Source organism: Asparagus officinalis, chromosome 7 (assembly GCF_001876935.1).
Source record: "Asparagus officinalis chromosome 7, Aspof.V1, whole genome shotgun sequence".
Lineage (NCBI taxonomy): Eukaryota > Viridiplantae > Streptophyta > Magnoliopsida > Asparagales > Asparagaceae > Asparagus > Asparagus officinalis.
In genome coordinates, this window is record NC_033800.1 from 15,374,716 (window position 1) to 15,391,268 (window position 16,553).

A 16,553-nucleotide genomic window follows, 5' to 3' on the forward strand; every position below is an offset into this window, starting at 1 on the left:
CCACTCTTTTGCTAATATATTTCTCTCCCATATACGGCAAGGAGATGACGTTATATGCAGAGTAAGAGTTGCTCATAGCAAAAAAATGACTTATGCTATTCAAAGTTTTAGCTTTGTTATCCATAGAGTCTCAGACACAAAGTTTTATTTTAAAAGGTAATTTATTTAAAACAACTTTTAATAAATTCATTTTGAGATAAAAGGGTTAATTGGAACACTAGTCACTCGATTTATGTCATAATTAGATGTCCGTACCTGATGACTGATGATGTAATTAAATACTAATTGGGCCACTAATCAATTCTAATGTTTTCCGTCAATTGATGCAACGGATTTTGTTGACGTGGCATAAAAAAGTCTTGATCATTTGATATAATACATTTCTTCCTATTTGTAATATGTTGATCACTTATGAAAATGAAGACATGTGACATAACATGCAACTTTTATTGAGTAATTATATTGCATTTGACACTTTGTTCTTGAAAATGTTAACTAGTGACACATTGAGCGAGCTGTATTACTTCATTTGAAAATTTACAATTCAATTTGACGAAAAACTTTAGAAGTGACTAGCTGCCCAATTAGTAATTAGTTACATGACCGGTCATCTGGCAATTACCCCGGATAAAAGCTTTGTTGTAGTCGTTCCCCAATTAAAGCTGAAATTTCACTTATCACATAAAATGTCAAACGAAAAGGTTAAAAAAAAACTAAGTAAATAGACTAAATTGCAAAACCAATTAATTACTAAACCTGATGAGATTTCGGCGAAGGGCATCGACGAAGAATCTCGGCAACGGGCACAACGAAAGCTAGGGTTTTACCCGACCCGGTGGCGGCGTCGACGGCGACGTCCTTGTAGCTGCAGAGCAGAGGGATCGTCGAGGCTTCCCATTGATTGCAGAGCTCTGGCCGCCTGCGCGCTCTTTTGGAATTGGGGTTTTAAGGGGTTTTGGGGGATTTAGGTTGGTCGTGTAAAAAGGCTGAAATCGGGCCAGAGAGGCCCATTTGGTTTTCGCAGGGATAATTGGATCGAGTTAAAACCCCAAGGGCATATGAGCAACCCACGTGTAAACCTCATTGTCCATGAGTAAATAAGTTATAGTATAAAATGTTCAAAAAATATTATCATTTATTCTTTTTATTTCATGTTTTAATTGAGTCGAGATCAATTTTTCTTTACCTTTATCTTTTTATTGGGCAATTCTAGAGTAGCGTCATCATCATCTATATCAATTGTGATATCAGGTTAGAGTTGAATTTCTTAAAATTAATATCTTCAAATAATGAAGTCCAACACCAAAATCAACCTATTTGTCTTCTGCTCCCCCCTCAAAAACCATAACCCTAATCCATGAAATGAGTTTGTACATAATGAAGAACAATAGACAATGTCAAGAGACAAAAAAGAAAAAAAAAAGAAGGAATTGAATAAGAATCGCTAGGTTTGTACATGATAAAGAGCAAAAGACAAGATAAGAGTTCAGGAATATATTAGGATACACTTGAATCAATTAAATTATATTATTACTCAGAATTTATATGCATAAGAGACAAAATGTGTTGATAATCTTAAACTATAAAACAGACTGTATGGGCCCTCTAACATAATTATTAATACAAGCAACATCCAAGATTAATTTTGAAAATCTCTTGATTTTGTGGAAGAGTTTGAGTGTAAAGAACAAATGTTAAATTATCTAATCTGATTAAAGTAGGATCATATAAGTTAACCATATGCATAAAATTTATTTTAACAAAAACTCATACATAAGTATTATAATTAGCATTGAGATCAAAGAACGTGTGAGATTCTCTTTGACTTTTATACAAACAGTATCTATTTAAATAATAATAGTATAATTAAACTTTGTGATCTGAAAGAAATCAAATATACAACATAATTAACTACTTTAAAATAATCTAATCTAATTTAATAAGAAGAAAATAGATGAAAATACTATGAAAATTGTTGTAATTTTATAATTCATAATTCTTAAACAATCTAATCTATTCTAATAAGAAGAAAATAACAAAGATACATACTTGTTGAAGGAGATAAAAGTAATGTGAAAGCTATTGTAATTTCTTGATCTGAAAAAGATCAGATATACAATATAATTAATTACTTTAAAATAATCTAATCTAATCTACTAGCAAAGGCACATGCCTGTAGAAGGAGATAAAAGTGCTATAGAAATTATTGTAATTTCTTGGCTTATATATATTGGTATATGATGTTGCATGTGAGAGGATAATAATTATAAATAAAGTTCAATTTAAATAATAATAGTATAATTAAATTTTGAAACTAACTATGCTGTACTTTTAACTACTTTAATTTTAGTCGGTGAGAGATCGCCACTTTGTGTGTAATTATTAATCATATAGCATGTGAATAATTGTTTGCAAATTTGTATTATTAATCATGTAGCACGTGAATAATTGTTTACAATTTGATCATTGATCACATATAAGAGCGAGGGGGTAAATTTGGTATTTGATAAATCGTCTAATTAACCTAAGCGTATTATGAACTACTAGAATTTTAGTTGGTGAGAGATCGTCACGTTGTGTGTAATTATTAATCATATAATATGTGAATAATTGTTCACACTTTGGCGTTATTAATCATCATGCAATTTGCGATCTTTTGGCAGCTAACCCTACTACTGATGTAGCTGAATTGTATGAAGATTTTCCAGATGAATTTCATAAGGTCAATGTTATTTCTCATCAACACATTTGGCAATTATACTTCGACGGCGCTTCACGAGCAACCAACACGGCGAGCACCCCCGGTAAGTCTAAAATGTCTGCAGGAGTTGGAGTCGTCCTAGTCTCCCCGGAGAAACATGTGATACCCCGAACCTACTCATTGATAGGAAAATGCTCCAACAACGTGGCCGAATATAACGCGCTGCTTATCGGACTTAGTTTTGCCAAAGAACTGGGGGTCAAATATCTCGAAACTTTTGGTGATTCTCAATTGATAGTTAATCAAATTCGAGGAGAGTACGAAGTTAGGAATCAAGACTTGATACCGTACCATAAGGTGGCTATCGAGATGGAAGATTCGTTTGAAGAATTCTTCATTGAATACATTCCACGTCTCCAAAACGCATATGCTGACGCATTGGCAGCATTAGCGGTATCTTTGGCACAACCTCCCAACACAGAACAATGGATTAGTATCAAAACTCATCAACTTTTTGTACCAGAATGCGCCTTGGATACCAAAGAGGCGCATACGACCAAAATTGAATTCGAAACTCGAGATTGGCGATTCCCCATTATTGACTACGTCGTTCATGGAATCTTACCGTAAGATATAAAAGAGAGAGACTCTGTTCGACGAAGGGCCCCGAGATTCTATTACTACTCAACATATCTCAAACATTGTATCGTCGCGCATATGATGGATTACTACTTAGATGCTTCTCAACAAAAGAAGTGGAAGAAGCTATCAAAGAAGCTCATGATGGAACTTGTGGGGAACACCAACCTGGTCCTAAATTATGTGATCGTCTCAGAAGAATGTGATATTATTAGCCAACCATGGTCAAGGATGCAGTCGACTACGCCCGACAGTGCCACGCGTGCCAAATACACGCAAATTACATGTACCAACCTCCGAAACACCTACACCCATCAGCCACTTCATGGCCATTCGAAACATGGAGAATGGATATTGTTGGTCCTATCTTCCCACCGTCAGTGAAAGGCAATCGTTTTATTTTGGCAATCACCGATTACTTCTCCAAATGGGCTGAAGTAGTGCCGCTAAGAGAAGTGAAGAATAGCGATATCATCAAGTTTATTAAACGCCATATCATTTACCGATATGGAGTTCCGAGACGAATCATACACGACAACGACCCTCAGTTTGTGAGCAACGCCTTCATCAGCTTTTGTGGGAAATTTAGAATCGAAGACATATCATCAACGGCCTACAACCCCACAGCAAACGGATTAGCAGAGGCGTTTAGCAAGACAATCATAAAAATTTTGTCAAAACTCATGAGAACTAACAAGAGAGACTGGGATGACAAGCTTGGTGAAGCCCTTTGGGCCTATCGCACCACAGTTCGCACGCCCACCGTGCAGACTCCATACTCATTGGTATATGGATGCGAAGCTGTTCTTCCCATGGAAATCCAAATTCCATCCCTCCGTATTGCTATCGCAATAGGGAAGATGACAGAGGAACAACATAAAAAATGGCTCAAAGAACTTGAGATGTTGAACGAGAAGCGTTTGGAAGTTCAACAGCAAATTGAGTTTTACCAAGCCAGAATTTCTCATGCTTTCGACAAAAGAGTCAAGCAACGAAGATTCAAAGAAGGAGACTTGGTTCTCGCTGTCCGACGGCTAATGATACTCAACTCAAAGAAGAAAGGAAAGTTTCAACCCAAATAGGAAGGACCATTTGTGATGGAAACAGTCTACTCCAATGGCGCGTACCGTTTAGTCACCCAAGATGGTGACAAAATCATGATGCCAATAAACGGAAATGTAGGCTGTCTAAAAATCACAATGGATAGCTAATCCCCATTAAGCCCCGACAATAGGAGTTACAATCAGACGACTTCTTAATCGCTGTATCTGCAACTCTGCAACCGCTACAAACACGGCCTTATTTCTGAGATGATTGATCTTGATGGCTGCGACAACAGCATGACTAATATTATATTAGCAACTATTAGAGATGCTGATGAGCAGTGTAATGATTTTAGAAATAAAAGGTTGGACTTAGTTGGTGAGTTGCTTGGTAGAGAGCTGTGGGCAAATATTCATCTAAAAATACTATGGATGTTGATTCCCGTCAAGCTCCAACAACGAAAGCTACAATCAAATAGCTTTCATGTCGATAAGCAAAAGCTGCAAATAGAGGACTTTTCACATAGATCGAGAAGAGTTACAATTCAACGACGCTTCCGATAACTGATAAAAATTCTATTCAGCAGTCTTTACAATCTACAGTGAAAGTTACAATCTGACGACTTTCACACCCCACAACAGCTAAAGCTAGGATTACTGAACGACGGTCCTTGCAACGCTTAATAGAAGAAGTTACAAGTCAACTAGCTCCTTCTAAAACGCGGAAGTCATCCCCGCGTTACAATTCTGGAAGTGTAGGCGACCCCCGCGTTTCCAAGCTACAAGCTAAACGTGAGCGACCCTCGCGTTCGTAGGGGTCCAACCAACACCGACCCCCGCGTTTCCAAGCAGGCAACAAGCCAAAACGCAAGCGACCCCCGCGTTCATGGATGTTCAGCCAACACCCAACCTCGCGTCTCAATTCTAAGACACGAAGTTAGGTTCTGAACGCCAGATTGGGAGTTTGACTCGTTCAAATACGAGTCGAACGGTTTCAGAACTGTTTTCCCACGATCTGAGGAAATCACGCCCACTTAGGAGCGGATTTAGAGGGCAGTTACAACCTCTTATCCACCTATAAAAACTCAACAAACTCAACTGAGTTAGGGACTGGCTTTTTGGAACGGAAGAGTTAGCGGCAAGGAGGTTGGATTCTAATAATCTAAACCACATAGAGGTTGGATTTTTCAGGATCGAAACCACTCGGGTTTGGTGATTCAGCAATAGCAGCAGCGAAGTCCTTGGAGATAGGGTGTTTGAATCGATCTCAGAAGATCAAATCTGAGAGGATTCTTCAGCAACAGAATAACAGCTTGATCATTAACCAAATTTTCGGTTCTAATAACTCTATTCATAGAGTTCTAACTCTTCAGAGTTTTTAAACTCATCCAGAGTTATCCATCAAACTTTCCATAGAAGTTCATTGTTCCCACGAGATAAAAGACGGTCGGATCGTCAACGGAGAGCAAATTCGACGCGAGCAATCGAAGGAGGCATTCCATCGCTACCGAGAAGAACTCAGTTTTAAACAAAGGAGAGAATCAAATTCGTTCTCTTCTCTTTTGTAATCAAGTTGTAATCGGAATCAAAGAAATACAAGTCAAATTTTCTTTATTCTTTTCATTGCAATTTTCTCTACATACAAAAGATGGCGACTCCGCTGGGGACTAGCTTTTCCGACGAAGAAGTGGTGGCGCAGTCTGACGTTCACCTCATGGGAACTACTGTAGAAACTCTCATCGTGGAGTTTGATCAAGCTAAATATGAGGAAGCCTTATCCTCTGGATCGCTTAGCCCCAAGGTTAAGCGTGGTGTTCGCAAGATCTCCCAGGAGATCGATTCTATTGTTGAAACCCCGAAGAAAGCCCTCTCCTTCGGCCAGGAACTCAAACTAGCTCTGCTAGTTGAAGATCCCACCTCCGCGTCAGCCAGACCTACTTCGGGCCACAAACGGCCTCTGGAGGAGACGAGTTCCATAAGCGTCAACGACGCTGCTGCTAAGGCTTTGAAACAAGCCAAAAAGAACGCCGCTCGCAGACGGAGAAGATCCATACGACGAGCACACTTGCGTGAAAGCCGAATGTTGACACAACGCGAGAATCGCATTCCCGAAACTTCACCCGAGCCTAGCGTTCCCAAAACAGAACGCTCACTTCGTGGCAATGAGCCTGACTACGAGCCTCGGCTGATACAGCTAAAACGCGACCCTGAGTGGCACGTTGTTCATTCAAAACACAGCCCTCAGAGGGGAGCTGCCAAAACCAAACGCGACCCTCAGGTGCGCGTTCCAATAGAACATGACTCTCAAGAGTCTGTTTCACCAACTAAACGCGACCCTCAAGGAAGCATTCAACCAAAACAGGACCCTCAGAGGCCTGTTTCATCATTTAAACATAGGCCTCGGCCTAATGTTTACAAATCTAAATGCGACCCTCGCGTTATTCTTCAAGAACACGACCCTAGCGTCGTCCTTCAAGAACGAGATCCTCAAGAGGTCCGCCAGGTTCAGAAAAGTCAACATGGGTTCAAAATCCACGTTCGGCAAGAACCAATCTCACCCACCCAAGGGCAGGGGGTTCCATCTCTGCCTCCATGCCCGGGGAAAGTTTCCTCTCAAGTTTCTGATTTACGGGAGTTATTGTCAAGAGGAAAACCAACAGTACAAGCAACTCACTCATGTCAATGTGAGAGGCTTATCTCTGCAGTCCTGTCAGAATGCCATTGTTGTACATCCACATCTCGGCAGTCCGTATTCGACAGGTTGACGAACATCGTTAGGTCTGCCAAACGACAACGCCGCTACAGAAAGAAGATAGCTGGAGCAGAATACCCTCAGGTCACTATCAATATGATCGGCCGAGGGAAAACCCCGCATACTGATTCCGACGAGTCGCAAAGAAGTCACTCCCCAACTGTTAGGGAAATTTGTGACCAGTTCGAAGGAGTATATCAGAATACTCGAACTCGGACAGAAGCTATTCGCCCGGTTAACTATCAAAAGTTAGCCAAAGGCATTACAACAAGTGATGAACATTCGGCAATAGCCGAATCTCAATCTTCGAGCTCTGTCAGAGTACAAGAAGTTTCTGCTTACATGACGGGAAACCCCGAGGACATAGCTAAAAGAGTGGACGAACATCATGTCATGCTCCAGGCACAACAGGAGACACTTCTCCAATTAAAGGATATGTTGGCCCAACTTCTTGCTGAAAAAGGCCACAAACCTGAGTCTTCCCGGAAGACTATGTCAAAGGGAAAGTAGAAAGCGCACGAACATTCGGATCGTGAGACTCACAATCTAGAATCTTCTTCCGAAAATGAGAAGGAGATGGAAAAAGAACTGCATCCTCAATCCACCAAAATGGATGAACTGGAAGCCCGCCTCAATGCAATCGCTAACAGAAGTGAGCTCCGTGAAGAAGGGGTGGTGCGGCCTTACCCTGCCGAGTGGGATACAGCTCCCTATCCATCGAAATTTAAGGCCCCTACCTTACAACCGTTCGATGGCACAGGATCGCCGAATCAGCACATCTACTACTTCAAATCCCAGACTGGAGATGTGGTAGCGAACGACGCCATCCTGACCAGGTTATTCATCGGCACCCTCAAGGGTGTCGCTTTCGAATGGTTCATGAAGCTGCCTGCCGGATCTATCCAGAAATGGGTAGACCTGGAAAGGCTATTCTTGGCCAAGTTCTTTGAGGACGATACAGAGGTCTCAGTCCCAACTCTTCTCGCCACTAAGCAAAGGAAAGGAGAATCCATCAAGGCCTATGTAGAAAGATTCCACAGCATGGCATTGCGATGCCCCTCAGGTATGACCCAATCAACTCTGGTTGAGACCTATGTTGAAAGATTCTGCAGCATGGCATTGCGATGCCCCTCAGGTATGACTCAATCAACCTTGGTGGAAACTTGCAGGCACAACCTGCAGACCCAGCTCCTTGCTCAGATGGGGGTAGCAGAATGTCGCTCCTGGAGACAACTGGTGTCGCAAGGGGAGCAAGCTGAAGAGATTGTCGCTCGGGTCAAAGCTGAAGAAGAACCACAACCCAAGCCGCAGCAGCAACACAATCAGAACAATGCCCAGCGGTCTAAGGGAAAAGAGACTTTAGCAGCCAACTACACGCAAGTACCACCGCCTACTAAGCAAGGCAAGACACCCAATCAGCAAAGAGCGCCCAAGCAGTATTCGTTCAAAGAAGAGCATGTGGACACTCTGTTCCAACTACTTCGGAAGAACAATAAATTGCAGCTCCCCGGAATCAGAAAACCAGATGAAGCAGGAAAGGTAGATGACCCCAATTACTGTCGCTATCATAGGTTCTTGGGACATCCTACTAGAAAGTGCTATGTCTTCAAAGACATCTTGCAAAATTTGGTGAACGCTAACGTACTTACTCTGAAGCCGGAACAAAAGACTGTAACCACTAACTTGATTGCGGTCCAGTTCAGTGACTTTCCCCCTGTAGCTGCTGCAGGTGGTGTCATTCCCATCCATAAAGGGGAGATGCACTTGAAAAACACCGACTTACACAATCAGAAGGGCAGGGGGTTGGTACCCCTCACTATTCCAAAGGGAGAGATCATGTGGGTCCATCCTGACCTAATTGAAGATCAGCAATGGACAAACACCTCGTTCAAGCAGAAAAGAGGCAAGGCTAAGTCATCCAACATGATTAGCCCCTCTGTTAATGAGAATAATGACCATCTCAAACCTCTCACCGACTCAGAAGAAGAGAGGATCGTCCTAGCAGCATACCCAGATAGTAACCCCGGTACTCGGTCGGGGAAAACTTATTTGAGGAATTATGACCAGAACGCTCAAGAAGCTGAAGAACAGCCCCAAGACGTTGGGGGTTCTGTGCCAAAGAAGCCGGTTGATAAAGGGAAGCAAAAAGAGATCCGGTTCAACAAAAATCTTCACCAAGATCTTGGCGAAACAAATGCCCCTTACCAATTTAATGTGATGGACGCGAGTACCACCGCCTACTAAGCAAGGCAAGGCGCCAAATCAACAAAGAGCGCCCAAGCAGTATTCGTTTAAAGAGGAGCATGTAGATACCTTATTCCAATTGCTTCGAAAGAACAACAAGCTGTAGTTGCCTGAGATCAGGAAGCCGGATGAAGCAGGGAAAGTGGATGACCCTAACTATTGTCGTTATCACAGGTTCCTTGGACACCCTACCAAAAAATGCTATGTCTTCAAAGACATCTTGTAGAATTTGGTAAATGCTAATGTGCTCACCTTGAAGCCAGAGCAGAAGACCGTATCCACTAATATGGTAGCGGTCCAATTTGGTGACTTCCCCCCGGTGGTGACTGCGAACGGAGTTGTTCCCATTCGTAAGGGAGAAATGCACCTAAAGAATGTTGACTTGCATAGTCAGAAGGACAGGGGGTTGGTACCCCTCACTACCCCAAAAGGGGAAATCATGTGGGTTCACCCTGATCTGCTAGGAGATCAACAATGGACGAACACCTCGTCCAAAAAGAAAGGAGGCAAGGCTAAGTCTTCCAACATGATTAGCCCATCCATTACTGAAAACGATGACCATCTCAAACCTCTTACTGATTCAGAAGAGGAGAGGATTGCCCTGGCAACATACCCGGGAGATAACCCTGGCACTCGGTCGGGAAAAGTTTACTTGAGGGATTACGGTCAGAACGCTCAAGAGGTTGAAGAGCAGCCCCAAGACGCTGGGGGTTCTGTCCTAAAAAAGCCGGTTGATAAGGGAAAGCAAAAAGAACTCCGGTTCAATAAAAATCTTCACCAAGAGTCTGGAGAATCAAGCGCTCCCTTTCAATTCAACGTGATAGCGCAGTTGGCTAACATACCGGCCAGGATTACCTTATATGAGCTCCTGAAGTTATCCAAAACTACCAAGGAAGCTCTGATCGAAGCCTTAAAGAATACAGAGAGCTTCATTACCCAAGTCAATCCAATCCCTGAAGCTCCTGAAGATCAACCTTGCCTGCAATGCCTACAAGCAGCAAGAAGTCTCCCGGGCATATCATTCACTCAGGAAGATATGCAAGTCAAACATGAGCATGATAGACCGCTGTATTACACGGGGTATATTGGATCCTCTGAAATCAGTCGTGTTCAAGTTGACCCAGGCTCAGCGCTTAGCATCATGCCTTACAGGGTCATGCAGGTCTTAGGGATTCCTATGCACCGACTGCACACCACCCAGACTACTATCTTCGGGTTCAATGCAAACAGCACCCGACCCCTGGGAAAGATCAAGCTCAGATGCCAGATCGGAGATCTTAAGTCCGAAGTAGCATGCTACATCATAGATGCGGACACGTCCTACAATCTTTTGCTAGGACAACCATGGATACATGCAAACCGTATTGTCCCATCTACTCTGCATCAGGTCATGAAGTACGCCAACGACAAAGGGGAAGTCCGAACCTTAATTGCAGAAAGATATCCCTTCCGAGGAGTGGAAAACTTCTATATTGATTTCGTCTTCTATTTGGAATCCCAGGAGAAAGAAGATGTGGACAGCGACAACGAAGCTGACGTCGAACCAGATCCTGATGAAGATTGTCCTTGGGAATTAAACTTTGATGTAATGGGTCAGGGTGAGAGTAATAATAATGTACCGAGCAAGGGCGAGTGGTGCATTAATGAAGATTTTATTTTAGCGTACTTGTCTGATGTGTCCTCTAAAAATAAACAAATAGAGAATGATCCTAATGCAAGTACCGACCCATGGCACGCACTGTGCACAGAGGCATCACTCACTTTGCCAGTCCAATCATCCTTCGCTTCAGATGAAGAAGTAGAAGATGCACAGAAGGCTTTCTTCAAAGTCCCATCCAAAAGGAAAGGGCAGAAGCCGATCTGTTTTGGTAAGGTCAAACCCGAACCACTCCGACGAGGAAGTTCGGAAGAAGATGATGGAGTTCCCCAATTCCATTACCATGAACCCAATTCTATACACTTAATGAAACGAATGGGATATAACTTTAACGAGAAGCAGGGTTTAAATTTCGGGAAAGGAAGACGAACACCGATCCGAATATCTCTCACTCCCGAAGAAAAACCTCCGGACTACTATCAAAAAACTGGAAGAGGTGTGGGTTATGTCACACCTCCCCCTGCCTCGGAAAACGAAATCAGTAATTACCTACGGCAGGACCATTCACCCGGAACATCTTCATACAAGTCTGACGTCAGTGTTGGACCTTTCTTTAAAAGTCTGACGGTGAACATGGTTTCGACTAGTCACCCAGATGAAGACGCAGGGGGCGGTGAGGAGTTAATGGAATCAACCAATGATCCTTGGATCAAACGTCTCAATATCTTGTGGGACATGCGATTCGAACAACGCGAACCACCCACTGAAGATAAAGTGGTCCAGGTTAACATGGGAGATGAACATGACCCCAAACCTATCTTCATAGCTGAAAACTTATCATCATCCGAAAAAGAGGACCTTATATCTCTCATCCGAGAATATATAGATGTCTTCGCTTGGAATTATGAAGATATGCCTGGCTTGGACCCGAAGGTAGCCATGCACCGTCTCAACATCGACCCGGATGCAAAACCCATTAAACAACAACAACGCAGGTTTCGTCCAGAGATCATGGAATCAATTGAGTCAGAAGTTAAAAAGCTTATAGACTCAGGTTTTGTTAGGGAAGAGCAACACCCGGACTGGGTAGCCAACATTGTCCCAGTGCCCAAGAAGAACGGTAAGGTCCGTATATGCATCGACTTTCGTGACCTTAACGCAGCCTGTCCAAAGGACGAGTTCCCACTTCCTATTACAGATGTCAGATCGATAATACCTGCGGATATGAAAGGATGTCTTTTATGGACGGATTCTCCGGGTATAATCAGATCAAGATGCACCCGGAAGACGAAAAACATACTGCTTTTAGAACACCACTGGGGGTGTATTGCTACACAGTGATGCCCTTCGGCCTGAAAAACGCAGGTGCAACTTATCAACGCGCAATGAACACGATCTTTCACGAACACCTACGAAAGAAGATCGAGTGCTACGTTGATGATATAGCAGTAAAGAGCCAATGTAAAGGTGATCATCTTACAGCTCTGAAGACAATGTTCGAGATCATGCGAGCACATCAGCTGAAGATGAACACGACGAAATCGTTCCTCGGAGTATCAAGCGGAAAATTCCTGGGATTTATTGTTACCTCCAAGGGAATTTCTCTTGATCCGGAGAAAGTGCGTGCCATCCAAGACATGCCACCTCCGAAGAATCTCAAAGAGCTCAGAGGTTTGCAAGGCAGACTGGCCTACATTCGAAGATTCATATCAAATCTTTCAGGGCGTTGCCAACCTTTCTCTAAGCTCATGAAGAAAGGAATATCTTTTGTGTGGGATACAGAGTGTCAAAAAGCATTCGAGGAGATTAAGAGATATCTCACTCAACCGCCAGTTCTCGTGGCCTCGATATCAGGAAAACCATTCCTGTTGTACGTAAGAGCCATGGACCATTCTCTTGGGGCTTTGTTAGCCCAGAACAACGATCAGGGTCAAGAGCAAGCCATCTATTACCTGAGCAGGACCATGATGGGAGCCGAATACTAGTATAATCCGGTCGAAAAAGAATGTCTCGCCTTGGTATTCGAAATTCAAAAGATGCGACATTACCTAGTTGGACAAACAATTCAGGTCATCTCTAAGGTGAATCCCTTGAGAGTTCTGATGACGAAACCATCATCTCTAAATTGCCGACTCGTAAAGTGGGCCATTCTCTTGTCATAATACGACATGCAGTTCATGCCTCAAAAGGCGGTCAAGGGTTAAGCACTGGCAGACTTCTTAGCCGATCACCCAGTATCGGGAACGTCTAAGTTGTACGAAGAATTACCTGACGAAGTCGCTGAAGCTTGCGCTACTTAAGAAGCTACGCAGGTGTGGAAGTTATTCTTCGACGGTACGTCTAGAGCAAACCCTCATGGAGCAATCACCGCAGGAGTAGGAGTAGTGTTAATCTCTCCGAGCGGTCACGTAATCCCAAGGGGATTTTCCCTAATCGAACCTTGCACCAACAATGTAGCCGAGTATAATGCTTTGCTATTAGGGATGCAATTTGCTGAAGAACTTAATATTCAGCACCTCGAGGCTTATGGTGACTCTCAGCTCATCGTTAATCAAGTCCGAGGAGAATACGAAGTACGTCACAAGGATTTGATCCCGTAGTACTTTGCAGTGCTAGAGCAAGCTCAAAAGTTCGAAGGTTTCTTTATCGAATACTTGCCAAGAGCTCAGAATGCATATGCCGATGCTTTAGCCTCTTTGGCAACTTCGCTAGCCTTGTCGCCAGGGGTCGAAACAATGGTTCCGGTCGCGGGACGAAAACTAGGTTTTTCCAAGATCCTCATGGAGGAAAACCCAGACGAGATAACGACAGAAGAAGTCTGTACGACCTCTATGGAGTTTGAATCCAGGGATTGGCGATTCCCGTACATAGACTATGCTATATACGAAATTCTGCCCGATGACCCTAAGGAAGCGGCCTCTATCAAAAGAAAGGCCCTCCGATTCTATTACGATGCAGTTTCTCAAGTCCTGTATCGTAAATCGTATGATGGAGTTTTGCTTCGATGCCTCTCTCGGAAGGAAGCAAAAGATGCCCTCAAGGAAGCTCACGGCGGGATGTGCGGAGCTCATCAGCCCGGAGCTAAATTAGGAGACCGTCTCCGACGAATCGGCTATTATTGGTCGAAGATGTTTTCAGACGCGGTTGACTACGCTAAACGTTGTCACGCATGCCAAATTCATGGGGACTTCGTCCACCAAGCACCAGGAAACTTACACCCCACATCGGCGACTTGGCCATTCGAAATGTGGGGTATGGATATCGTCAGACCGATTTCCCCTCCGACGTCCAAAGGACACCGGTTCATTCTAGCCGTAACTGACTATTTCTCCAAATGGGCGTAGGCCATCCCGCTGAAAGAAGTCAAGACTTCGAATGTGATCAAGTTCATCAAACATCACGTCATCTACCGTTTTGGAGTCCCGAGGCTATCGTTTTGGAGTCCCGAGGCGAATAGTTCACGACAACGGGACACAATTCGTCAGCTTTGGATTTCAGAGATTTTGTGACAGATTCAGAATCCAAAGTGTCCGACAACGGGACACAATTCGTCAGCTTTGGATTTCAGAGATTTTGTGACAGATTCAGAATCCAAAGTGTGGCATCTACGGCATATTATCCGCCAGCAAATGGTCTTGCAGAAGCTTTTAACAAAACCATTATGAAGCTTCTCAAAAAGTTTGTTTCCAAAAGCCGGCGCGATTGGGATGAAAGACTTGGTGAATGTCTGTGGGCTTACCGCACGACAGTAAGAACCTCTACAAGAGCTACACCGTTCTCTTTAGTTTACGGCTGCGAGGATGTATTGCCATTGGAAATCCAGATCTCTTCTCTGAGAGTCGCGATTACAACTGGACTAACAGAAGAAGAAAAGCATCAATGACGTCTGTAAGAACTTGAAGCCTTAGATGACAAACGACTTCAAGCTCAGCATCAGATCGAGTTATATCAAGCCCGTATTTCCAAAGCCTACAACAAAAAGGTTAAAGAACGGATTTTCAAGAAAGGCGATTTAGTTTTGGCCAACAGACGACCCATGGTGATGACACACAAAACCAAAGGGAAGTTCAATCCTAAATGGGAAGGGCCCTTCGTAGTAGAATCAGTCTATTCGAACGGAGCATATCGCCTCATCAACCAAGAAAGAGATAGGCTCATGATGCCAATTAATGGGAAGTTCCTCAAGAGATACTTCCCGTAAATCATGTAGCCCCGAGATAGGCTCATGATGCCAATTAATGGGAAGTTCCTCAAGAGATACTTCCCGTAAATCATGTAGCCCCCTAAACCCCAGCTAAATCAGGCTGGGGGTTGCCTATTTATAGTGTAATTCTATCTTGTATTTCGTCATGTTAACACTACACCTCTGACGATTGTAATTTAATGGAATTATAATAAAGGGAATTTAGATCGCATTAGCATTATGTTCTATTGTCTTGAACTAGATTTCAATAAAAGATACGATAGAAGGCAAAATGATATCATTTTCATTCAATATTGTTAATCTAAACACAAAAGGATGACAATTGAAATGAAAGCGATACAAATTTATTCCCTCCGCTAAAAGTAATTCAAATCCTAAGCATTGGGGCCCATTAGCTTAAAAGACTTGAGCTTAGACTTCAAAGCTAATATTTTATCCTCACGAGCCCTTTTGGCTTCATCTGTTATCCTGCTCTTGAGCTCCTCTTCATTTGCTGCTATTTCTGCAATCTCTCTCCTAATCTTATCAGCAACAACAAGTTCATCGCAATAACCTTTGAGAAGCCCGTTACAGTAAGCAGCTAATCCTTTGAGGACCTCCATGTCACCAGCTAACTGAGCATTTATTTGAGATGGCTCAACACCGGCACGGGTAAGTTCTGCTGCCTTATCTCGGAGACCCACAACAAGATTGCCCATGTCCACTTGTACTTGGAGATGTTCCTCATGCAGGCTGGCGATACGAGATTCTGACTCAGATGTAGAGAAAATTGCAATGAAAAGAACAAAAGAAAATTGACTTGTATTTCTTTGATTCCGATTATAACTTGATTACAAAAGAGAAGAGAATGATCAGATTCTCCCCTTTGTTTAAAACTGGGTTCTTCACGGCGGCGATAGAGTGCCTTCCTCGAATGCTCGCGTCGAGTTTGCTCTCCGTTGACGATCCAAAAATTTCAATTCACTGGAACAACTGATTTGTCTGGTTGATAACTCTTGACGAGTATTGTAGCTCAGAACGAGTAATAAACTCTAATATGAATAGAGTTGTTTGAACCGAAAATAATTCGGTTAATAAGCCAAGTATCGAGTGTCTGGAATCTTGAGTTGATGATGATTCCCCAGACTGTGTAAAGAGCCGATTCAGCTATCTTCACTGTTCCTCTCTCTCTGAATCCGATCTCCAAAAATCCAGCCCCTAACTCTGTTGAGTTTGTTGATATTTATAGGGAGATTAGGGGTGTAACTGCCCCCATAATCCGCTCCTAAATGAGGGTTTAGTTGCCTCATTAATCGGTTGTAACAACCCACGTAAACCACTCTTCGTGAAGAATGGTTTTCGAAACTGCATGGATCGTGTTTGAACAGGTCAGA

At 43.0% G+C, this 16,553-nt stretch overlaps 1 protein-coding gene across 1 annotated transcript in view; it reads right to left on the reverse strand.

Annotated features, from left to right (window-relative positions):
• The window catches only part of LOC109846730 (DEAD-box ATP-dependent RNA helicase 18-like), a 7,895-nt gene extending 6,804 nt beyond the window's left edge, over positions 1–1,091 (reverse strand). Inside the window, exons 1-2 of the mRNA XM_020415976.1 lie at positions 1,048–1,091; positions 757–928 (exon numbers count right to left, since the gene is read on the reverse strand). Coding sequence (XP_020271565.1) covers positions 757–928; positions 1,048–1,091 — 216 coding nt within the window. The remainder of the gene's footprint in view (positions 1–756; positions 929–1,047) is intronic.